Source organism: Oncorhynchus tshawytscha, linkage group LG34, assembly GCF_018296145.1.
Source record: "Oncorhynchus tshawytscha isolate Ot180627B linkage group LG34, Otsh_v2.0, whole genome shotgun sequence".
In the NCBI taxonomy this organism is placed as follows: Eukaryota; Metazoa; Chordata; class Actinopteri; order Salmoniformes; family Salmonidae; genus Oncorhynchus; species Oncorhynchus tshawytscha.
This window is the reverse complement of record NC_056462.1, coordinates 9,109,671-9,134,763: the sequence shown is the minus strand read 5'-3', so window position 1 is coordinate 9,134,763 and position 25,093 is coordinate 9,109,671. Positions and strand designations below refer to the sequence as shown.

Here is a 25,093-nt window from a genome sequence, read left to right as displayed (position 1 = left end):
TGTCCTAGCCGATGAATTGCAACTACACTTTGTCCCTGTTCTGACTTTTTGCTTCTTTGATTGCCATACGGAGTTTGAAGCTGGTCTGTTTGTACTCATCCATGTTCCGGGTCACCTTACTGGGGTTGAATGTGGTGGTTCGCGGTTTCAGTTTTGCGCAAATACTGCCATCTATCCCTGGTTTTTGGTATGTTAACTCTTTGCTGTACACACAGAAACATGACATGATATTTAAAAAAATGTTAACAACGGTCAGGCCATCTCTAACACTGAATCAAGTACCTAACATTATAGCACCATCTGAGTTTATTATTTAAAAAATTAGCATATGTGTTGATTCAATAATTACGTATTACGTTTTTTGTTCGACTGAGACAAGGGAAACTCAGTCCCTGCAATGATACAAAAATAACTAAGTCAGTCAGCACAGAGTCAATTTTGTATTTAATGTCAACAAGATGGTCATACACTCACATAACGTGACGTTCAGTACTTGTATTGCACAAAACGATACATGATACTTTTCACTAACACTTGACCTTAATGTAAATCTGGTACCCTCACTTTAATAAAATACATGTTTGAATACTTTGGAAAAGGTTCAACATTACACACATCTTCACTACTTTATGTCAAGTAAATGTGAATTAAGGCACTCATTATCTCGCTATAAAACACAAGTATCAACCTAATGGGACATGCAGTCTGGGTTGGACCCATCAATTAAGCAATTTTACAGACACCAAAACACCAACCATCACCATATCATCTACTCTGCCTCATCACACTCATTCTTTCCTCAGTTCACCTCATCCAGTTCCCTATACATCTAAAACCAACAGAATTAACTACAAACTAGCTAGTACTACTACATGTTACTATAAACTATTCATAGGCCGTGTGCATTTCCTGTTGGTGTATCCTGAGGTAGCTTCTCTCTGAGAACCTCTTCCCACAGTGCGTACAGGCGAATGGTCTTTCTCCCATGTGGACCTTCAGGTACATACATCTTCAGCTGGTGCTGGTGGGAGAACCTCTTCTCACACTGGGGAAGCTGTAGGATTTCTCCCCTGTGTGGACCCTCTGGTGCCTTTTCAGGTTGAATGAGTGTGAGAAACTAGCCTGGCACACATGGCAGCTGAACGGTTTCTCCCCCGTGTGCATCCTCTGGTGCCTCTTCAGGTTGGAAGAGTCGGAGAAACTAGCCCGGCACAGGTGGCAGCTGAATGGTTTCTCCCCCGTGTGCATCCTCTGGTGGATCTCCACCTGTTTGGGGAAACTGAAGGCTTTCCCACAGAATGCACACGGAAAGCGCTTCTCTTTTCCACCGGATCTACTGATAGAGTTACTACTACTGTCATTTGTCAATGGGCTTGTGTATCCATTTAGTGTTGAGGCACTGGCATTGTCTGAGGTCTGGTTTAACATTAGGAGAGTGTGAGGAGGATGAAGGCCAGGAAGTGTCTCTGTTGTTGGAGGGTCCATGTTCCAGTTGATAGATCCTATAGAAGGCAGGCTGAAGGTAGCACCTGGCGCCATCAGTATCTCTGAATCACAACTATAGGAGCAGGACGGAGCATCGCTAGCCGAGTCTGTTCTCTCCCGCCGCATACTGACACCTCCCCGTCCCCGCGGACCAAATCTACGCCTCGCCCTTGTCTCAACCAGTCTGTTGTCATGGAGATTAAGTTTGTTTGTTGTTTTGTGTTCAACTGTCTGTTTCTGGTTGTGGTTAACAGCGTTGTTCCCCAGCCCAGAGTTGAAGACGCTGTCCCATCCACTGACCTCCACTATGTCGCCTCTGGTCCTGGCCTGCTCAGTGATGTCGTCCCCTGGGCCTTTGGCTGCACCAGTCTGGGTCTGGAAATCTAAGATGGTTGCCCAGTCTCCTCTGTTAGCCTCCAGCCAACCACCTGCAGGAAGAGGTTACAAAATAGACTTCACAAACATGGCAGAGAATTCTACCATTCTCCATATCTAGAGTTTTGAGTCAATTACCTGGTGAAGTTCATACATTATAATGTGTGTGTTTTGGTAACTAAACATACATTATTGATTTAATTTTATGAATGAAGAAAAAAAAGAATAGTAACCAGGTGCATCACTATTCCCATTGAAGCTCTATTACTGTATGTAGGCTATATGTATTTCTCTCTTACCTTGCTCCCCCATCTTTAGTCCACTCAGCAGATCAATACTCACTGGTCCGTCTTCTATTGTCTCCTCTTTGACCAGCAGCAGATCAGGCTTCCCATCCTCCATGTCTACTGACTGTAAGAGATACAGAGTGAGAGGATGTTGGATCAAGAAATCTGATAGGAGAACCCTGCTATGGAGCATCTTCTGATTGGGCAATGATGGATTGCTATGAGTATTATGCAAACATGTTAGTTGATTTTATTACTTGACACTAATGATTTGATCATTCAAGAGGCATGGTCCCGCACTTAAGACAACAAATCAAGACCTGGGCCAGTATCCACAAAGAGTCTGAGTAGAAGTGCTGATCTAGGATCAGTTTAGCCTTTTAGATCATTATGAATAAAATTATATCTTAGATCAGCAGTCCTGCTCCGAGACACTTTGTGGATACTGGCCCTGACCTAATACCATTCGGACAGTAGTTCACAGTGGACTCACCTCATTGAGACTCTGTGTGGTCCTGTGCTGCTCAGCTGGTTCCTCTGTGGGTTCAGGAGGAGGTGTAGTCTGGTTGTCCTCCATGACCATGGTCCCCTCAGGGTTCCCCAGACCCTCCTCCTTCACCAGCAGCACCTCTAGACCCTCCTCCTCCTGGAAGAGACAGGTGATACAGATTACACAGACATACACTCCCTCAGGTACGTACACACAGATAATAAACACACTTTCAACATGGAGTGTTTACCCATCCCCACTATGTTTGAGTCCTATACAATTTCACAAAGTCAAATTCCTGTACATGCAAATGTAACTGCAAAATTATTGGCACCCTTGATAAATATCAGGGAAAATACTATAGTTTATCAAGAGTGTCAATAATTTAGGACCCATTCTATATGCCTTATATACAGTATATATAATGAAGTAGTTGAATGGAAGTAATGAAACACATCATACACAGTACAAACTCAATATGTAACAGACTTTTTAGGCTTATATATCACACAATGTCTGGATGCAATATTCTACCCAGGAATATTCAACACTGATTCTGTTACTGTCTTTATTACAAATGAATGTCAATTTTTTTCTGCTGACAACAATGAAAATGAATCTTTGTCTTTAATGCAGGGTTTGATCTAAACGTCAGAAGCTATCGGGTGGAATGGTTACTTTCTATAGCTAGGTATCCATTCAATTGATGACAGATTTTCAAGAAAATATGTGGATGTTCCCACCAAACAGACTTGTTGTAGATAAAATTCAGTGCTTGATGACGTAGTGCACACAAAACATACTTTTTCGCTTAAGTTTTCATGTACAGAATAAACATCAAAAGTTCAATATTTCCATTCAATGTTTCCATCACCTTTTCAACTCTACCGTTTTGTCACAAACTATTGCGTTAAATAGCAAATGTACCTACTCTGGTCTTGGTACCTGCGCTCTAGCCAACAGCTCGCAGATACAGTGGAGGTAGGCTATCCACATTATGAGATTATTATGGCAATGAACAAGAATATTTATATTTGTCCATCACAGCTGCCATGATTTTCATCTGTGGATGGAAACGTGGTTTATGCTATAGAGTGGAATGTTTTTTCTGCTGGTGTATCCTGAGGTAACACCTCTCTGAGAACCTCTTCCCGCAGTGCGTACCACCGAATGGCCTTTCTCCTGTGTGGACCATCTGGTGCGTCTTCAGGTGGTGCTGGTGGGAGAACCTCTTCTCACACTGGGGCCAGCTGTAGGATTTCTCCTATGTGGACCATCTGGTGCCTCTTCAGATGGCCAGCTTGGGTAAAGCGCATATGACACTGGGTACAGATGAAGGATTTCACCACTGTTTGGTTCCTATACACTACCAGTCCTCTCTTGACAGGTCAGTCTGTGTCTCTAAACCCAAGGGCATGTTGTCAGGGTCCCAATGGGATTGAATCGTCCTCATGCTCGGGTTACCGTAAAGTAAATACTCTGAGCCAGGAGCAGGAAAGCCCAGTCTCTGTGGTCAGACCCTGTGTGCAAGAGCCTTTGTGTTTAAAGTCTCTGTGTCTGTCTCTGACTTGAAGACGGTGTTCTGAATTCTTACTGACCTCTGTGATGCTGCGGCAGGGCCTGGGTTGGGGCGTGGCGGCGCGGTTCTCCGTGGCAAGAGGGGGCACTCCAATCTCGATGTCTCTTCTGTGTTGTGGGACCTCTCCTTCAGACCTCTCCTGCTTGACCCCAGGACCTGCAGCTTCTCCATCTGCAGACTGAGACAAGAGAGGAGGTTAATATCGTTACATGAGGTGAATTGGATAACAATGTCATAGGGAAGTCTCACAAACTCCCCCATGGCAGATAAATGAGGATGTACATGACTGAATAGCTGAGGGGAGCCTTTCTGAAATTAATTAATGGGCCACATTTGACGTACTGTAATTTTTCATGTTACACTATGACACTAACCTCTATCATGATAACGTGCTGGGTGGAGGTTCCACTCCCCTCATCTATAGCTGGCTTCACAAAGCTCCTGTGGCCTCTAGTGAGATGTCCTTCACCTGAGAGAGTGATTGGAGGAAAAGAGTTGGTTAGGTTAGTTGCTGTCAATGCTCAACGCTATATTGTACACTATTGACATTGTCTACAACTGTATAAAGTTCATGATGCCGTTGACCTTAAAGGGCTCCAGGACCAAAGATCCACCACCATACTTTACAGTAGGGCATGGGGTTATTTTCTGCTCATGCATTCTCATTTCAATGACAAACCCACCACATTCTCATTTCGATGACAAACCCACCACTGGTGTGCGTGGCCATAGAACTCTATTTCATGTTATTCAACAAATGATTCTGATTAATAAGCCTGTAATACACAATTAATTGGTCTTTACAGCCTGAAACAAATTCTTGCAAAATTGTGTAAATGTACCTACTATACATTTAAACTTACTCTAGCAGCTGTGAAATTTGAGACAAAATATAGACTGGAAAGTATCGTTTACCCAACTTTTCAGAGAGCTGGTAGGTATATGGTTCAGTTTGGCACTGAGGTAAAAGTAGTTTTATACGGGATATTTGTTTTTCATCGTCAATAGCTATTGAACCAAGCATGCCAGGACAATGAAAATGGTATATTCTGAATCAGGGGAGGATTAAGAACAATCCAGTTACTACCAGTTGATATTACAGTTTCAATAAATGAATCTTAAAAGGAGCTTGCTTTTTAAATGACTGAATATATACGGGGCAATTTAGCAATTCAGACTTTATCTCTAATGGTTATGATAAATTAGGCATTGTTGCGATCTGTTGGCATATAGATAAATGCACACATTTTTTCCAGTGCGGGCCTTGTGTTCTAAAAATATATCCCCCCCCATTGGACTACTCTGAAAAAAAGCATGCGAGTACTCCAACAGTCAAAAAATGTCAATGCCCATCCCATTTAGTTTCAGGCTGTATATATCAATTCATTGTGTATTAACAGCCTGATTAATATGACAAGCAACAAATGTAAATGCCTGGAGTTTGCTACATGGCATTGGCACTTGGAATGGAACCAGTGCTTTGGTCAGGTGAAATTAAAATAGAGCCTATTAATGCCTATTCGGTAATCTGGCCCTGGATATAAGGTAACACTTCTCATAACTTGTTAATACACTATTTATTGATTGATTATGTTCCATGCATCACTTTTTAAAAATCGAGTATGATAGGAAATTCAATAAAGAATCTTTGTGCAAGAAGAATTTGTTCTTAATTGACCTGGCTGGTTAAATACAAATATATGTGAAAGATAGCCTTGTAATCAGGGGAAGTATGGTATACTATCCAAAAACTGATAAAGACCCAATTCTGTAACACATCTGAACACATGCGCAGAGGGGAATGGGGCGACAGGGCCCGCAGCCTTCTGCAGAATGTACCTCTTGTCATTCCTCTGTATCGGTCGAGGATCTTGACACTACTGGGACGACTGGCGAGGACGCGCTCTCTCGTTGTCATCTCTTCCCGCTCCCGTGCCACCTTCAGATCCAGTAGCTCTAGTTTCCTCCGCAATGCCCTGTTTTCTTTCTGGCTTTGAGTTATTTCCAAACGAAACACTGCATAGTCGTCGTCTACGAGTTTACAGATATCTGCCACGGCTGCATTGGCTAGCTCCTCCATGATGGAGGCTATTTGAGTGTGAAAAACCATATAGTCAGCCATTGTTAGCAGTTAGCTAGATAACAACATATATGAACCAATTCCTGTCTCCAGCGCGAATTAAAGACTACCTGGGGTAAGTGTGTGATGCTGTGAAGTTAATTAATCATATTTTGTGTTCCAGGGTGTTAATAAACGTCTAGATCACAATAACAACGATAACATCGAAATCGTTCTAGGTCCTTGTTCCCTTCCGTTTACTTAAGAGAAATGATCTTATTGGTTGGCGTCATAGCTAGAAGGGTGTAGTTAAATGAAAAAGGTATGCGTGCTGTTCTTTGAAATACGGTATTGCTTATTACATTACATCAAATCTCCTATGATCATTTAAAAAAAAAGCTGTGAGCAGACGTGTTTATAAATAACATTATTGTGTTAGCAAGAATAGAGTAGAAAATAAGTAAAACATATGTTGAAAAACACATGTTGAAAATTAGGCTATGAAAATGTAGACAGCTTGAGGCCCGTCCATACCCTAAAGAATGGCTTGATGATGCTCTCAGTAGAGTACATATCCTTGATGAGACCTCAACCAGAAGGGATAAAAGATAAAGATGTTTAAAAATGCATCTTTACACTACATATCACATCAAGGGAGCCATTAGGTAACATTGGAATGTCCTCATGTCTGATCCTGTTTGCCAAAAGATTTCCTCTGACCTAGCTCTCTTCTCACTGCAGGGCAGGGACTATCAGGGACTTCATTGTTCGGGCTGACACTTAGCCCCCCCCCCAATTTAAAAAAAATAAATAACGAACGACTGAACAAGGTTAACTGTTTCTACCACTGCCGTAGGTGTGCGACATATAGGGACTGTCCTTGTTATAGTCTGATCAACTCAGTGGCCTTATGGTTAGTGTCTGCCCTGAGATTGGAAGGTTGTGAGTTCAATCCCTGGCCGAGTCATAACAAAGACTGTAAAAACGGGCCCTGATGCATCTCCGCTTGGCACTCAGCATTAAGGAGCTAGATTTGGGCTAGGGCCCTGCAATAGGGGGTGTACTTGTACATCAGAAACAGGAGATGAGCCAAGGTTTGTGAAAGGCTACTTACTTGTTATAGCCTATGTTTACCATCTCTCTAAAAGTATTCACAGTATTCAGACCCTTAGCTCAGGTATATCCCATTTCCATTTATTATGGATCCCCATTAGTTCCTGCCAAAACAGCAGCTACTCTTCCTGGGGTCTGGCAAAATTAAGGCAGTTATATAATTTTACATTACAATACATTCATTACAGAATTCACAATACACTGTGTGTCCTCGGGCCCGTGTAGCTATTACTCTATGTAGTACTGTGCGCCTCCCAGTCTGTTCTGGACTTGGGGACTGTGAAGAGACCTCTGGTGGCATGTCTTGTGGGGTATGCATGGGTGTCCGAGATGTGCGCTTGTATTTTAAAATAGACAAAAACAAGTAATGAGGAAGTCAATCTCTTTCACTTTGAGCCATGAGAGATTGACATGCATGTCATTAATGTTAGCTCTCCGTGTACTTTTAAGGGCCAGCCGTGCTGCCCTGTTCTGAGCCAACTGCAAAAGTCATTCTGTGGCACCTGATTGGCTGTTTTTTGGAGTCTTTTAAATGCTAAAATCAGTTCTTTAAAATCAATTTTCAGATGTTCCAAGAGAGCCCTCCTAATGTCGTTTGACCCCACATGGACTACGACAGTGTCAGCTACCGGCATCTGTTGTAGAACAGTCAGAAGCAGCCTTGTGATGTTCTGTACTCGTGCTCCTGGGTTGCACAGGGTTTTTGCCTTGGGAACCGAGATGTTTCCCACCATAGAGCTGCTTATGATGACAGCTGGCGATGTCAAATGGGCAGGTCTCTCAGGCAGCCTCACGGTTTGACGAGGGTGGGAGCCCCAGACAGAACAGAGGACAAAGACATAGGTACCTCCGGATCCGATCTTGAATGGCAAATCCCCAAAGAAGGTGGCGCTGGAACCTCTGGATCCAGGGCGGCAAAGCTGTGTCGGGTCCGGGATCAACATCTCCAAGGAGACCCATTTCTAGAGGATGTTGTATTTGACTTCCACGGCGAGTAACGTATCTCCATGGCTGGTTGGTTGGGTCGAGAACAGCTCCGTTCTCCAGGGAAGGGGGAGACCCCTTCGGGATGGAACCCCGCTGAGCACCGGCCAGTCGGTTGTGGAGAGCCAACAGGAATTGTCCGTAGTGCTCCGAGACAGGATTGTGTCGAGGCACAGATCTGGGAAGGGTACCAAAAAATGTCTGCAGCATTGAAGGTCCCCAAGAACAGTGGCCTCCATCATTCTTAAATGGGAGAAGTTTGGAACCACCAAGACTCTTCCTAGAGCTGGCCACCCGGCCAAACAGAGTAATCAGTGGAGAACCTGAGGTGACCAAGAACCCAATGGTCACTCTGACAGAGCTCCAGAGTTCCTCTGTGGAGATGGGAGAAACTTCCAGAAGGACAACCATCTCTGCAGCACTCCACCAATCAGGCCTTTATGGTAGAGTGGCCAGACGGAAGCCACTCCTCAGTAAAAGTCACAGAACAGCCCGCTTGGAGTTTACCAAAAGGCACCTAAGACCATGAGAAACAAGATTCTCTGGTCAGATGAAACCAAGATTGAACTCTTTGACCTGAATGCCAAGCGTCACGTCTGGGCGAAACCTGGCACCATCCCCACTGTGAAGCATGGTGGCGGCAGCATCATGCTGTGGGAATGTTTTTCAGGGACTGGGAGACTAGTCAGGAGAGGGAAAGATGAACGGAGCAAAGTACAGAGATCCTTGATGAAAACCTGCTCCAGAGCGCTCAGGACATCCGACTGGGGCGAAGGTTCACCTTCCAGCAGGACAACGATCCTAAGCACACAGCCAAGACAACGCAGGAGTGGCTTCGGGACAAGTTTCTGAATGTCCTTGTGGCCCAGCCAGAGCCCAGATTTGAACCCGATCGAACATCTCTGGTGAGACCTGAAAATAGCTGTGCCGCGACGCTCCCCATCCAACCTGACAGCGCTTGAGAGGATCTACAGAGAAGAATGGGAGAGACTCCCCAAATACAGATGTACCAAGCTTGCAGCGTCATACCCAAGAAGACTCGAGGCTGTAATCGCTGCCAAAGATGCTTCAACAAAGTACTGAGTAAAGGGTCTGAATACTTATCACATTTACATATCCGTTTTTTATTCTTAATAAATGTGCAACATTGTCTAAACCTGTTTTTGCTTTGTCATTATGGGGTATTGTGTGTAGATTGAGAGGGAAAAAAACAATTTAATCAATTTTATAATAAAGCTGTAATTCAACAAAATGTGTAAAGTCAAGGGGTCTGAATACTTTCTGAATGCACTGTAAATGTAAGTCAATTATAATTTTTACAGTTTCGATTTGGTTTGAGTCATTTTAATGTATTATGAATTTGTTTCCCCTCCACCCCCCAAAAAATATATAGAAGAAAGTGATATAACAAATGTATAGCTGCGTGCCATATGTTTGACAGCTCTTTCCTCCTGATCTCGTCTCTCTTACGGGGCAGGTCCCAGCTGGGGAGGGTGGTCACTACTTGACCAATGGTTGACTGTGTGATGAGAGAGGTGTGTAAGGCCTCGCTGCTCATTTTCTGGGACTCGACAGCTTCGTCCGTGTGTTGTGGGTGGTGACAACAGCCTCATATGGCTTAGGAGGGCAGGGTAACTCATCTGAGCAGCATTTAAGCCTCTTTTGGGTAATGGAACATCTTAACTGTAGCTGAGTCAGAATCTGGCGATATGAAGGACCATGTAAAAACGGCTATTCAAAAACGCGTCCATTCAAGCATGCCGAATGGCTTTTTAATTTAACATTTTTTTTTTTTTTTTAAACATGTATATTGGTTATAAAGCGCTGCCTGGTGTTTTAAGACTAGGGTGAGAGCAGATGTGATATATACTAAAGAGAGTCTCAATTAATGAAAAGCCCCATTTTGGGATTATTAAACATACATTTTAAATACGCCATATAAAACCACACATACGTCTCAACTAAAAATCAGAATGAACTTGATAAACTGCATTCATTTTCTCATTAAAAGTGTCTTGGGAAAAACATTAGGTAGTTGAACATCATATCCTACACAGTACAAACACCATGAAACCGACTTTTTAGGCTTATATCATGTCTGGATGCAATGTTCTACCCGGGAGTATTCAACACTGAAATCTGTTATTCCAAATGCATATGTGGAGCTTTTCTGCTGACACCAATTAACATTTATCTTTGTCTTTAATGCAGGGTTTGATCTAAACGTCAGAAGCTATCGAGTGGAATGGTTCATTTCTAGGTCAATCCGTGGAATGTTTTTTCTGCTGGTGTATCCTCGGAGTACCTCTTCCCGTAGTGCATACAGGCAAATGGTCTTTCCCCCGTGTGAACTTAAGTGCATGTTCAGTTGGTGCTGGTGGGAGAACCTCTTCTCACACTTGAGGGTTGCTGTAGGGTTTCTCCCCTGTGTGGACCCTCTGGTGCCTCTTCAGGTCAACAGCCTGGGTGAAGCGCATATGACACTGGGTACAGCTGTATGGTTTCTCCCCTGTGTGGACCCTCTGGTGGATCTCCACCTTCTGGGAGCTGCTGAAGCCTTTGTTACAGAACATGCAGAGGAACCGTTTCTCTTTGCTATTGCCTGATGTGGCTCCCCCTCCCCGAGCCTGGACTCTAGCCCTGTCGTTTGAGTTCAATACCTGATCGAAAAGGTATTGTGAATCGGAAGGTGAGATCGGCGTGGACAATGGGTCGTGATCCCTGATGAGCGTGTGTAAAGGGGAGTGGGTTGCAACAGTTAGATTTGTCTCTAAGCTTTCCCTGCAGTCTAAGAAGTCACTGGTGTTGCCTGTGAATGGCCTTCTCCTAAGTGAGTCTTGTCTGCATTCCATGTCAGAGGAGCAGCACCCTCCACTTTCACAGTCACCTCATCTATCACTATAACCTCCCCTTTCTTATCTAGGCACCCTTCAGGGTATACACTACTACTGTACTGGTTCTTTTTGCCCGCTTTGAGGACAATACAGTGCCACTGACACGGCCTGCAACGGAATCATGCGGTCTCTCCTTCACTGCAGCCGAAGTGAGTAAGACATTTAAACGTGTTAACCCTCGCAAGGCTGCAGGCCCAGACGGCATCCCCAGCCGCGCCCTCAGAGCATGCGCAGACCAGCTGGCCGGTGTGTTTACGGACATATTCAACCAATCCCTATACCAGTCTGCTGTTCCCACATGCTTCAAGAGGGCCACCATTGTTCCTGTTCCCAAGAAAGCTAAGGTAACTGAGCTAAACGACTACCGCCCGTAGCACTCACATCCGTCATCATGAAGTGCTTTGAGAGACTAGTCAAGGACCATATCACCTCCACCCTACCTGACACCCTTGACCCACTCCAATTTGCTTACCGCCCAAATAGGTCCACAGACGATGCAATCTCAACCACACTGCACACTGCCCTAACCCATCTGGACAAGAGGAATACCTATGTGAGAATGCTGTTCATCGACTACAGCTCGGCATTCAACACCATAGTACCCTCCAAGCTCGTCATCAAGCTCGAGACCCTGGGTCTCGACCCCGCCCTGTGCAACTGGGTACTGGACTTCCTGACGGGCCGCCCCCAGGTGGTGAGGGTAGGCAACAACATCTCCTCCCCGCTGATCCTCAACACTGGGGCCCCACAAGGGTGCGTTCTGAGCCCCCTCCTGTACTCCCTGTTCACCCACGACTGCGTGGCCATGCACGCCTCCAACTCAATCATCAAGTTTGCGGACGACACAACAGTGGTAGGCTTGATTACCAACAACGACGAGACGGCCTACAGGGAGGAGGTGAGGGCCCTCGGAGTGTGGTGTCAGGAAAATAACCTCACACTCAACGTCAACAAAACTAAGGAGATGATTGTGGACTTCAGGAAACAGCAGAGGGAACACCCCCATCCACATCGATGGAACAGTAGTGGAGAGGGTAGCAAGTTTTAAGTTCCTCGGCATACACATCACAGACAAACTGAATTGGTCCACTCACACAGACAGCATCGTGAGGAAGGCGCAGCAGCGCCTCTTCAACCTCAGAAGGCTGAAGAAATTCGGCTTGTCACCAAAAGCACTCACAAACTTCTACAGATGCACAATCGAGAGCATCCTGGCGGGCTGTATCACCGCCTGGTATGGCAACTGCACCGCCCTCAACCGTAAGGCTCTCCAGAGGGTAGTGAGGTCTGCACAACGCATCACCGGGGGCAAACTACCTGCCCTCCAGGACACCTACACCACCCGATGCTACAGGAAGGCCATAAAGATCATCAAGGACATCAACCACCCGAGCCACTGCCTGTTCACCCCGCTGTCATCCAGAAGGCGAGGTCAGTACAGGTGCATCAAAGCTGGGACCGAGAGACTGAAAAACAGCTTCTATCTCAAGGCCATCAGACTGTTAAACAGCCACCACTAACATTGAGTGGCTACTGCCAACACACTGTCAATGACACTGACTCTACTCCAGCCACTTTAATCATGGGAATTGATGGGAAATGATGTAAATATATCACTAGCCACTTTAAACAATGCTACCTTATATAATGTTACTTACCCTACATTGTTCATCTCATATGCATACGTTGATACTGTACTCTATATCATCGACTGCATCCTTATGTAATACATGTATCACTAGCCACTTTAACTATGCCACTTGGTTTACATACTTATCTCATATGTATATACTGTACTCGATATCATCTACTGTATCTTGCCTATGCTGCTCTGTACCATCACTCATTCATATATCCTTATGTACATATTCTTTATCCCCTTACACTGTGTATAAGACAGTAGTTTTTTTTTTTTTTTTGGAATTGTTAGTTAGATTACTTGCTCGTTATTACTGCATTGTCGGAACTAGAAGCACAAGCATTTCGCTACACTCGCATTAACATCTGCTAACCATGTGTATGTGACAAATAAAATTTGATTTGATTTGATTTGATTTTGATTTGATTTGGTTCCAGTCCCCTCTCATTGGATTAGTCCGTGTATCTAAGATGACTGGCATGTCACCAGGTATCATCTCTCTGTATGAACAGGACGGATCATTGCCAGTCTGCAATGTGTCACCTAAGTCCTGATGGTCCTGATGGGACAGATCCATCCTCGGGCTTGGGTTACCATCAAGTAAATATTCTGAGCGGAGAGCAGGACAGCCCAATCGCCCCAGACCTGTTAAATTCTTGGTGTCTGTCTCTGACTTGAGGGTGGCATTCAGTGTTCCACCAACCTCTGTGATGCTGCGTCGGGTCCTGGGTGCTGCTGGGGCAGTGGTGGGGTCCTCCATGGCTACAGGAGGCACTCCAGTTTGGATGTGCCGTGGGTCATCCTCTCCTTCAGAACTCTCCTGCTTGACACCAGGACCTGCAGCATCTGCAGACTAACACAAGAAGAGGGGAGGTTATTGACAGTATTGAGTATAATTGGGTGACAATGCCGTAGAGAAGTCACACAAGCTCCGCTATGGCAGATAAATGATGTACATGTAAGCAAGTGAATAGCTGAGTGGAGCCTTTCTGAAATGTAGTGTTATTCTGACTATTACACTAACCTCTATCACAATAACATGCTGGGTTGAGGTTCCACTCCCCTCATCAACAGTGATTGGTTGGTCATCTCTCCATGTATTGTGTCCTGCTGGCTTCACAAAGCTCACGTGGCCTCGAGTGACCCGAGAGAGTTATTGGTGGAAAAGAAGTGGTTAGGTTAGCTACTGTCAATGCTCAACGTTATATTGCAAGACAGATAAGTAATCAGGCGAATTAGGCTATCCAAAAACTAACCAAGACCCAATTCTGGCTAACACAAAAGGCACATGTGCAGAGGGTAACGGGGCAACAGGCCACGCAGCCTCAAGCAAAATGTACCTCTTGTCAATCCTCTGTATCGGTCGAGGATCTTGACACTACTGGCACGACTGGCGAGGACGCGCTCTCGCGCCACCTTCTTCAGTTCCAGTAACTGTAGTTTCCTCCTTAATGCCCCGTTTTCTTTCTGGCTTTGAGTTATTTCCAAACGAAACACTGCATAGTCGTCGTCTACGAGTTTACAAATCTCTGCCACGGCTGCATTCGCTAGCACCTCCATAATGGAGGCTATTTGAGTGTGAAAAACCACAGCCATCGTTAGGTTAACTTTTTTTCCATTTTTCATACTGCGGGTGGGAGCCGGTGGTCATAAAACAACTTTGGGATGAAAATATTTTTTGGTTTTGCAGATTATTTGGAAGCATTTCTCCTTTGCCAATATAATCCACGCACCTGACTGTGGCATATCAATAAACTGATTAAACAGCGTGATCATTACACAGGTGCAACTTGTGCTGGGGAAAATAAGTCTACCCTAAAATGTGCAGTTGTCACTCCACACAATGCCACTGATTTATCAAGTTTTGAGGGAGTGTGCAATTGGTATGCTGACTGCAGGAATGTCCAACAGAGCTGTTGCCAGAGAATTTAATGTTAATTTCTCGAGCATAAGCCGCCTCCAACATCATTCGGCCGTATGCCCAACCGGCCTCACAACCTCAGACCACGTGTATCGAGGCTCCACAGTGGGTGGGCCAAAGCCCGCCCACGGCTGCGCCCCAATGTAAAATCCATAGATTAAGGCATAATTCATTTATTTCAATCGACTGATTTTCTTCTATGAACTGTAACTCAATAAAATATTTGAAATTGTTGCATGTTGCGTTTATATTTTTGTGTGGTCTCATTGACATAGAGTAGGCTGCCTATGCATAGAGGGGGAATCACGTGGTATTTATATTTCCAAGGAAATTTACTGAAATATGATTAGACTATAGTTTACTACAGTGTCTAAATAAATATTGATAATGGAAAGCCCTCAACCAACGTGAGTCGAGGTGCAATCAAAAAATGTGATCACAATTGAAAAGGCGCGCACAGGCTACCATGGGGAGTGAGCGTTGTACCTTTTAGTTTTCAATAAATATTGATTAGGCTACCAATGTATTTGTCTGCCTGCACATCGTCGTCCTAAAATGTAGGCTATATGCAAAACCTAGCTCAAGAGAAAGTGCAAGTGTCCGCTGCCATCATTCTTGCTGCTGCTTCAAGTTCAGTAGCCATACGTGCGAGATCAGGTACACGTGTAATACAATAGAGTAGGCTATTGCCTATGGGCGGAGAAGCACGGGGCAGTTCTTTACAAGCAAATGTACTTTTCAATATTGATTACCCATATTTGTCTCCGACTGAAATCCGTCCCACTCCTAAAAAGTATGCTATAAAACGTATCTCAAGAGAAATTGCAAGTCTCTCCAACTCTGCTCTCTTAAAAACTACGTTTGGATGGAAGTTCAATAAGTAGGGTAATGTTAACTAGCTGGCCTAGTGCATCGTCTCCCATGAAAGGAAGTTAGGCTAGTTAGCAAGTATTTTAGCCAGGTAGCCTAGGACAACAGAAACGTAAAGTGTGTACTGTATAACAATCATAGACCGGTTAGGCAACATGAAAGAAGATGGCGGCATTGGTGATTCTTTTCAAGTAGGGTGAGTCAACGCACGCACGCACAGAAATCAGTACCACGTTGATTGGAGTTTAAATGGTGCTGGAATAGTGGAGGCAGTACCTGTTTCCTTTGCGATTTGCGGTAATTTTCCGTGATTCTAAATCAATAGTTGTTTAGAAGTCCGACAATGTCGGAAACTTGACCAGCATGGTCATGTGTTTTGTTAACTTCACCTGATAGATGTTACTCTCCAGTTTTGTGATGAAACAAAGGTGTGGTTGAATTTATTCTGCCACTGTCTTATTGTCTCGGCCTTATGCCTTGACACTGTGATATATAGGCCTATGAACTAACAGGTTATAGAGCAGACAACGCAATCATCACACAGGTTGTAATATGGCTTCCCCCCCCCCTGGATTGTTTGAAAAAACATTTAACTTTGACTTAACTTATCCATTTGAGTTTATTAAGAAGTATATAAAGGCTCTCACAGAATAGTACACATCCCAGCTGCACTCAGGTAGGGAGACACTCCACATAAAAATCCTAAGAACAGACAAAATCTTCTCTTTCATGCCATTTACCACAAGATTCATTCTTCAGTAGAGCAATGTCGACTTCTTCCAAGACTCCTTTGACAGGTGACACATCAATGCAAGATAGACTATATTCATATTTTCTGATCAGCAGAAACACACTAAATGGAAACAGATTCACCAAGTCTGGCATACATTGTTTTTCCAAAAACCGCAGTCTTACCGGATACAATGGGGATATGTTCAAAACTAGACATATTTTCCACAACAGTTGTTCTCCTTATCCCATTCTTTTGGACAAAAGTCCACTCATCCTTTTCTCCACCGCCATTCGATTTCAGTTCCACATCTGCTTCCGCCATGTCGCCTAGCCACACCCACTTCCGTTACACCGAAGAGAAAGTATCTTATTGGTTGACGTCATAGCTCAAAGGGTGTGGTTAAATGAAAGTGATGTATGCTGTTCTTTGAAATGCGGTACTGCTTATTACACTACACATCAAATCTCCTATGATCAGTATCTTTCAAGCAGAGAGCAGACTAGTTTAGAAAAAAGTGTGTTAGAATATATAATAATATCACTTTATTCCATCTACATCACCTCAGTAAGGTAAAAATGAAACTGTCCTTATTCTAACCTAGTCTCTCTAAAAACAGGTACATAAGCCTATTTTAAATGACAAGTTAACAAAGGTTTAATGAATGTTATATGGTTAATTACCCTCTTAGCCCAAGACACTTCACATGATGACTATAATATAACAGCTAAAGAATAGTTCCAAGATATCCCTTGTATATATCTCAAGCCACACTGCTACAATTTCTCCCCATTGTGGACACTCCTATGTCTAATAAGGCTACTCAGGAATGAGAAGCTCTTGTAATATAGCTTGCACTTGAAAGGCCTCCTTAGTGTGAACGTTCTGGTGCTGCTTCATATATTTAGTCTTAGCGAAGTGCTTCCCACACCTGGGGCAGGCGTATGTCTTGTCAGCATCCGTCCTCATGCTCGGCCTCGCGTGTTGTAATCCAATGACACCAGAGGAGGCAGGAGCCACCACCCTCAGATGGTTAGTCTTTGAGCTCCCTCCTTGACCTCTAGCCATTGTTTGGGTGTTGTTGGGATTGTGTGCTGTGTTACAGGCTAGGTACCTCTCGTGAACACCAATCCTGACCCTGTCTGTATTAGTGGGGTAACCATGAGGTAACTGAGGAAGGCTAGACCCAGGTCCAGGCTTTCTATGAGCCCAGGCATTAGACAGGACCCTGAAGGAGAAGACACACTTTTTGTTTTTGTCTGTTTTTTAAAAGTGAGATACTGTATGAAAAGCGCTAAATAAAATAATTATTCCTTTAACACTCACTATACGTTGTCCGTGTGCATTTTCTGCTGGTGTATCCTGAGATAACTCCTCTCCGAGAACACTCTTTCCCCAGTGCGTACAGACCTTTCCCCCATGTGGACCTTCAGGTGTATCTTCAGATGGTGCTGGTGGGAGAACCTCTTCTCACACTGGGGGCAGCTGTAAGGCTTCTCCCCAGTGTGAACCCTCTGGTGCCTCTTCAGGTTGGACAACTGGGAGAAACTAGCCCGGCAAAGATGACAGCTGAATGGTTTCTCCCCCGTGTGCATCCTCTGGTGGATCTCCACCTGTTTGGGGAAACTGAAGGCTTTCCCACAGAACGAACACGGGAAGCGCTTCTCTTTGCCACCAGATCTGGTGATAGCGTTACTACTACTGTCATTTGTCAATGGGCTTGTGTAGCCATTTAGTGTTGAGCCACTGGCATTGTCTGAGGTCTGGTTTAACATTAGGAGATTGTGAGGAGGACAAATGCCAGGGAGTGTCTGTGTTGTCGCAGGGTCCATGTTCCAGTTGATAGACCCTACAGAAGGCAGACTAAAGGCTGCACCTGTTAGGGGGTTAACCTGAGGCACCATTAGTCTCTCTGAATCACAACTATAGGAGCAGGACGGAGCATCGCTAGCCGAGTCTGTGTCTGTTCTGTCCCGCCGCATAAGGACACCTCCCGGTCCCTGCAGACCAAATCTACACCTTGCCCTGGTCTCAGCCAGTCTGTTGTCATGGAGACTGAGTTTGGTTGTTGTTTTGTGTTCGACTGTCTGTTTCTGGTTTTGGTTCAAGGTGTTGTTCCCCACTCCAGAGTTGAGGACACTGTCCCATCCACTGATCTCCACTATGTCGCCTCTGGTCCTGGCCTGCTCAGTGATGTTGTCCCCTGAGCCCTTGGGTGCACCAGTCTGGGTCTGGGAATCCAAGATGGCAGCCCAGTCTCCTCTGTTAGCCTCCAGCCAACCACCTGCAGGAAGAGGTTACAAAATAGACTTTACAAACATGGCAGAGAACTCTACATTTTGTCAATTCCCTGGTGAAATTCATACATTATAATGTGTGTTTTTGTATGTGAACATAAGTTGTATTGATTTCATTTTATGAATGAAGAATAATATAAAATAGGCAAGTGCATAACTATTCCCATTTAAGATCTATTACTGTATGTAGGCTGTGTATTTCTCCCTTACCTTGTGCCCCCATCTTTAGTCCACTCAGCAAATCAATGATCTCTGGTCCTTCTTCTATTGTCTCCTCTTTGACCAGCAGCAGGTCAGGCTTCCCATCCTCCATGTCTACTGACTGTAAGAGATACAGAGTGAGAGGATGTTGGATCAAGAAATCTGATATGAGCACCCTGCTATGAAGCATCTTCTGATTGGGCAATGAGGGATTGCTATGAGTACTATGCAAGCATGTTAGTTGATGTGATACTATGCAAATGTGTTAGTTGATTTGACTACCTGACACTCTTTAATGGTTTGATACTTCAAAGGCATGATCCCTCACTTAAGACAAAATGAATAAAGACCAGGGGCCATATCAACAAAGTCTCAGAGTAGAAAATTGGTCATAAGTGCTGAGAATAGATACATTTTACTCTTATGGGTAAAAATAAAAGCTATGCTTGAAGCCTCTTTAGTCATCTAGATGACCGATATTTAGGAAACCTCTTGAGCTGTCCTAACCAGTTAAGAGTTACCAGCAGGTGTCTTGATTATAGAAAAAGGCAGCGAGTCAGTGGTTCTGGTGCCATAGACAAGAAATCACTTTAGACTTGTTGAACTAATGTTTTGATATTTCTAAAGGATCAATCCAGAAATAATCTAGACCTACATGCAACAGTATTTCTTACGCGTTTGACAATGATTTCACAAGGTCTAAATCACATATGTCTAAATATGTCTAAATACTAACACTTGCTCTTTCCATGACAGACTGACCAAGTGAAAGATATGACCGTTATTGATGTCACTTGTTAAATCCACTTCAATCATTGTAGTTGAAAGGGAGGAGACAGGTAAAACACAAATTAAGCCTTGAGACATGGATTGTGTATGTGTGCCATTCAGAGGGTGAATGGGCAAGACAAAATATTGAAGTGCCTTTTGAAGGGGTATAATTTGATAAATACCGTTTCCTGTCTGTATCAAGAATGGTCCACCACCAAAAGGACATCCAGCCAACTTGACACAACAGGGAAGCATTGGAGTCAACATGGGCCAGCATCCCTATGGAACACTTTTGATACCTTGTAGTCCAGGCCCTAACAAACTCAATATTAGGGAGTTGTTCTTAATGTTTTGCACACTCAGTGTATTTTTACATTCGATTATTTCATGAATCGACTTCATGTTATTTAAACGGAATAACACATTGTTGTTAAAATGCCTAAATTGGGCATGCCTATAAATTGAGCAATTGAAAGCATCTAGGGGCTATGTTAAGTTTTTAATTGTGTAAAGATTAAACCTTTCAACGTTTTATGCAACATCGGCAAGTAACTTGATGCCTATTCCTTTGCGGTAACTCAAATTTTCGTGATTTCCACCTGAGAAACTTTTATGAGTTGATTTTACTCCTGGCCCAGAGTTTGTCTGAGCAGTGTCATCCTAAAACCTTCTCTGAGCTGGGAGCTTTTTATTGTCTGAAAACAGGTTGACAGAAGAATCCTAAGACCCTTTCTGAGACACTTTGTGGATAAGGGTCCAGAGTCTCAGAGTGGAAGTGCTGATCAGGGGCCGTCTCAAAATTACTCATAGGAATCGAATGTGACCTAATTTACACACTGCTCAGAATAGGACCTAAAAAAGGTAGTTATTAGCGTCTCTCCCCTACTCTCAGCGATGAGTAGGGGTTAATTTTATGAGTTGATCTCAGCACGTTTTTACGCCTTGAAGAGCCGTTAAGTGAAAGTGGGATGACGTTTTGTATTTTTGGGGGTCGAAAAAGGACACACTGAGGATATTCCACATTTCCAAAAATAAGATTGATACAATTAAGCAACATTAATATCAAACCAATTGCAGGGCTAGCAACATTGTTTGTTTTGTAGGCTATTAGATATCTTGTTTTTCTTATTGTCAAACGTAATCCTCAAAATATAATCATAATGGTGTCGGCTAATTGTAACATTGGCTATTAGTCCTATTTTGGTTAAATATTACGCACAGGCACACCGGCGCATGACCACTGTGGTGAAAGAGGCTCATCCAATTAGTTTGATAGAAAATGATTAACATCTGTCTCACATTACCCTCTTTACATAGAACTACCAATCCCTTTTAAATTTTCTAGCCGGAAAAACATGTCATTATGCGGCATGCGATCATGGAAATAAAACTGGCGGGATGAGGAAAGTATTTTACTTGCAGAGCAAGATGAGAAATACAAAATTATTATCAAGGGCCATATCTGAAACAAACAGCACATTTCATTTTTCTATAAGAACTCCTGACGAATGTGAACAACGCTGGTATACCATCCTATCAAAATGTAGTTTGGAGATTTCCATTTCCCTTCAGAAGTTGGCAAAAACAGGTACACCTAAATTCAGTTGCTATGTTATGCACGCTGTAAAGTATACTATTTTGTTGTCTAATGGGTATTCCACGTAAACACCTCAGTGCCATAGCGGAATGTGTTTAACTACCTGAAGGGCTCAAAAGTGAACATCTCGAGCATTGGCGATTAGCAAGACGCTGCGCTGTTGAGGGTCACCGATCAGCACAATAGGATTTAAGCTTACTGTTGAATTTCAAAACACTTTATTCACATTTATATTTTGAACAAATTGTTTGCGGAAAAACTTATCACACACTAAATGTGTTTGATGGATCGCAGGAAAAGCGCAGTGTAACGAGTGCGCTGAGAATCGGGAAGCAAGTTCAGGGAGTGAGTGTTTTAATAAATAAAACAAGCACCGACATGAAAACAGAGTCAATAACACCCGAAGAAAGAACCAAGGGAGGTGATAGATATAGGGAAGATAATCAAGGAGGTGATGGAGTCCAGGTGAGTGTCATGAGCCGCAGGTGCGCGAGACGATTGTGACAGGTGTGCGGAATAATCAGCAGCCTGATGACCTAGAGGCTGGAGAGGGAGTATATGTGACAAGCAGGAATAGGCCTTTTGTAGGCTACAGTCCAAGCTATAGCTTGTAATGGTGCGACTGCTGTCGCCACCCAAAGATTATCCAATTTGAATAAACGCTTGCGCATTGATGTGAATCTCATTTAGCTATTTGCGACTTATGGATTGTGGTTGTTGTGGATGGCTGTTCACAGATCTAAATGTGTATTTGAACCCAATATTGGTTGAATTCAAGACGTTTAAGCTGCCTATCAATCATTGTTTTTGAAACGAGTAGACAGCCAGTGAGAAAATGCGCTCTTGCAACAGCTGCATAGTGTGGATCCCAGCCTATGGAATACAATTGGAGCTTATATTGCTTAATCTAATTCATGCTGATAAAATAAATAAATCCATAGGCCTAATGGACATATGCTCAAACTTGCACACTTTTGATAGACTTAAAGGGGCAATCTGTAGTTGCTACGTCAATTTTTGAACTTTCAATGGATATATCCATTTATTCTTAAAGAATATCACTTATAAATGCCTCATGAGCTTAGTTCAACTGTCACACTCCATGAAAAGCCCAAATATAAGCTTGTTTTTCTCCAATGTTTGCAAACATTGTAAATGTAAACAAACACCAGAGCCTCATAACATGGTTAAAACAATTTTGATATCATCGATGGTCAGTCCTTGCATCCGTAGCTCTGTCTATTATTCTGACAGTGGTTATATTTCTCCAGGCCCATCCCGCAGCCTTTTTTTTTATACCAAAACAGAGGCGGGGCAACCATTTTGTCATTGTTCTGTGGATTTGCCCTTTAAACAGCTGCATATTATCAAGGAATCAAAGTGTCACCAACAAAAATTTAAACAATAGGCAAATGCAGCATAAGGCATTAATTTTTCACATGTAAATATAACTTTTCAGTAGGCTTAAAGCATAACATTCCATGAGCACAGCTTTTAATTTTTCAACTCGAATCAATGAGCCCAATCAGTCCTCCATGACAACAAAATCAAACATAGTAGGGCTGGCTAATAAGTCCTTATTTTTGGGGTTATGCTCAGGTAAAACAATTTGGCAAATCTATACTTCCATATTTCAAGTCCTATTCTTGAAGATTAAGGTGTATAACATTTATTGGAATGACTGTAATTCTGATAGACTTTGGTTTTTAATGTAAAGATATAATTTAATCGTATTATTATATGTAGTAGAAAGCGGTGGGTTAGAAGAAGCCTCCATAACCAATCCGTAAAGTAAAATTTCACATCCATATATGGCCAGATATGTAAACATTAACATTGATTTATCCTGCAATAGATGTGGTTCAATTGCTAACATACATTGTCTTCATCTATTAACGCTTAAGTGGAAAGTAATCTAAAAGTAACGCTGTAATCAGATTACGTTACTGAGTTTAGGTAATCCAAAAATTACGTTACTGATTACGATTACTGATTAGTAACTAACGGATTACATTTAGAAAGTAACCTACCCAACCCTGCATATCTGTATGATGCTCTCCCATTCCAATAGCTTAATGTTCTGTAGCTAGATATTGGGTTCTACGAGACCATTCTCCTGCGCTGACAAAGCGGCAAAACGAAGTGTGGAGATTGTTATGCGAGCCTACCTAAAGTGAAGGTTGGTAAAGTGCTGGTGGAAAAGCGTTCCCTGTCCACCTATGTCACTGGGGCTTGCATCATCATCGCCATAGTCACTGTTGTCATCGTCAGTTTCAGATTGTCCATCGTCGGGAGGTAGACGGATGAGCCGTAGTTTGCAGATGTCGTTCAATATTGAAGAAGCCATTATTATGCGACAGACCATCCTTGCTTGGGCTGTGATGCACCTCTCCATGGAGAACATGAAATCTCCTCTTCCACTGGCCTATTCCCCTTTCTACCAGGCTCCGTGTGATCCCTCAGATAAAACAATATTTACATGTCATTTTATGTGGATTCAAATTTTAATTACACTGAGATAAAGCCCACTGTATTCTGTAGCCCAGTAAATTAAATGTTTGGCCTATTGCCTCACCTGTTATAATTGAGCTGAGCCCTGGGGAGAGGTCGTAGAAAAGGGGTTTAGCAGCCACCTTATCTGGGGGTACCCCTTGTCACCAAGAAAGTGACATCCAAGGGAACAACATTTCGCTCAAACAGCATGTTGAGGCCGCTCTCACTGAGCACTCTGGAGTCGTGAAGACCCAGGCCAGTTGGCTACAACATCAAGAATCTTATAGTCTGCATTAAAAAAAACACTTGTGTTAATACTGTGGTACCGCTTTCGATTGATGAATGTGTTCTCATCCATGGAGGGCAATGGTTTTGATGTGGGCATAAACAATGACGGCAACAACTCCCGGAAAACCAGCGAATTGGATGACGGCAGCATGTTTTTTTAAAATAATCTGGCGTAGAGTGGTGGGAAAATGAACCTTTGACTTGAGGTGCTTTAAGTGCCATCTGGGTTTGACGGTCTGTGATGGACCCAAATCATCACTGTTACCAAGAAGGGTAAAGTGGCAACTTCTGGCAACTCCTAACCGGTTAAGACACCTATTGAGCTCTCTTAAATACACCCTGAGATATGAGTACTTTTAAGTCATTGGAATGTTGATAACATGCTCTTACTCCTACGCGTAAAAGTAGGACCAAATATGTGTCACTGAGAATTTTCAGGCAGTTAGATAACTACGGGCCCTTGTCCCCACCTGTCTACATAGTGTTATTATGATCTCAAAGGCAAAACTGATCCTAGATCGGCACTCATTCTCAGAGGCTTTGTGGATACGGGCCCTGACCTAATACCATTCAGACAGTAGTTTACAGTTGGCTCACCTCAGTGAGACTGTATGTGGTCCTGTGTTGCTCAGTTGGTTCCTCTGTTGTTTCAGGAGGAGGTGTAGTCTGGTTGTCCTCCATGACCATGGTCCCCTCAGGGTTCCCCAGACTCTCCTCACACCCCTCCTCCTTCACCAGCAGCACCTCTGGACCCTCCTCCTCCTGGAAGTGACAGGTGATACAGATTACACCGACATAGTCTCCCTCAGGTACGTATACACACACAGTCGCACACACGCATAATAAACACACTTTCAACATGTTGGGGCCATACTTACGAACATTAGAAAAGGTTTAAGTTCAAGGTTAAGTTTAAGCAACAGCCAATTAAAGACGTTGACGTAGTGGCACGTGAGCAAAGGCTACATGTTAGCTGTTCCCATTACAGTGGGGCAAAAAATGATTTAGTCAGCCACCAAT

At 43.4% G+C, this 25,093-nt stretch overlaps 1 protein-coding gene and 1 pseudogene across 2 annotated transcripts; both read right to left on the bottom strand.

Moving 5' to 3' along the window:
- Positions 1-427: 427 nt before the first annotated feature.
- Positions 428-25,093, bottom strand: part of LOC121841780 — a 36,256-nt pseudogene continuing 11,590 nt past the window's right edge.
- On the bottom strand, positions 16,216-24,036 carry LOC121841801 (zinc finger protein 775-like). Of its 2 annotated transcripts, XM_042311961.1 has the most exons (4): positions 23,868-24,036; positions 23,461-23,750; positions 18,934-19,045; positions 16,216-18,710 (listed from the first exon to the last, which is right to left on the bottom strand). In XM_042311961.1, exons 3-4 carry the CDS (start codon positions 19,034-19,036, stop codon positions 17,752-17,754), a joined length of 1,062 nt encoding a protein of 353 aa, XP_042167895.1. In that variant the 5' UTR covers positions 19,037-19,045; positions 23,461-23,750; positions 23,868-24,036; the 3' UTR covers positions 16,216-17,751. The 2 variants fall into 2 exon arrangements, with proteins under 2 accessions (XP_042167895.1, XP_042167896.1); XM_042311962.1 differs by having other exon boundaries at positions 23,461-24,036.

Excerpts from the sequence above, each read along its gene's own strand:
- LOC121841801 (XM_042311962.1), bottom strand. The coding sequence starts at position 19,036 with ATGGAGGATGGGAAGCCTGACCTGCTGCTGGTCAAAGAGGAGACAATA. Across the intron at positions 18,711-18,933 it reads ACTAAAGATGGGGGCACAAG|GTGGTTGGCTGGAGGCTAAC; the intron begins GTAAGGGAGAAA and ends CTCTTCCTGCAG.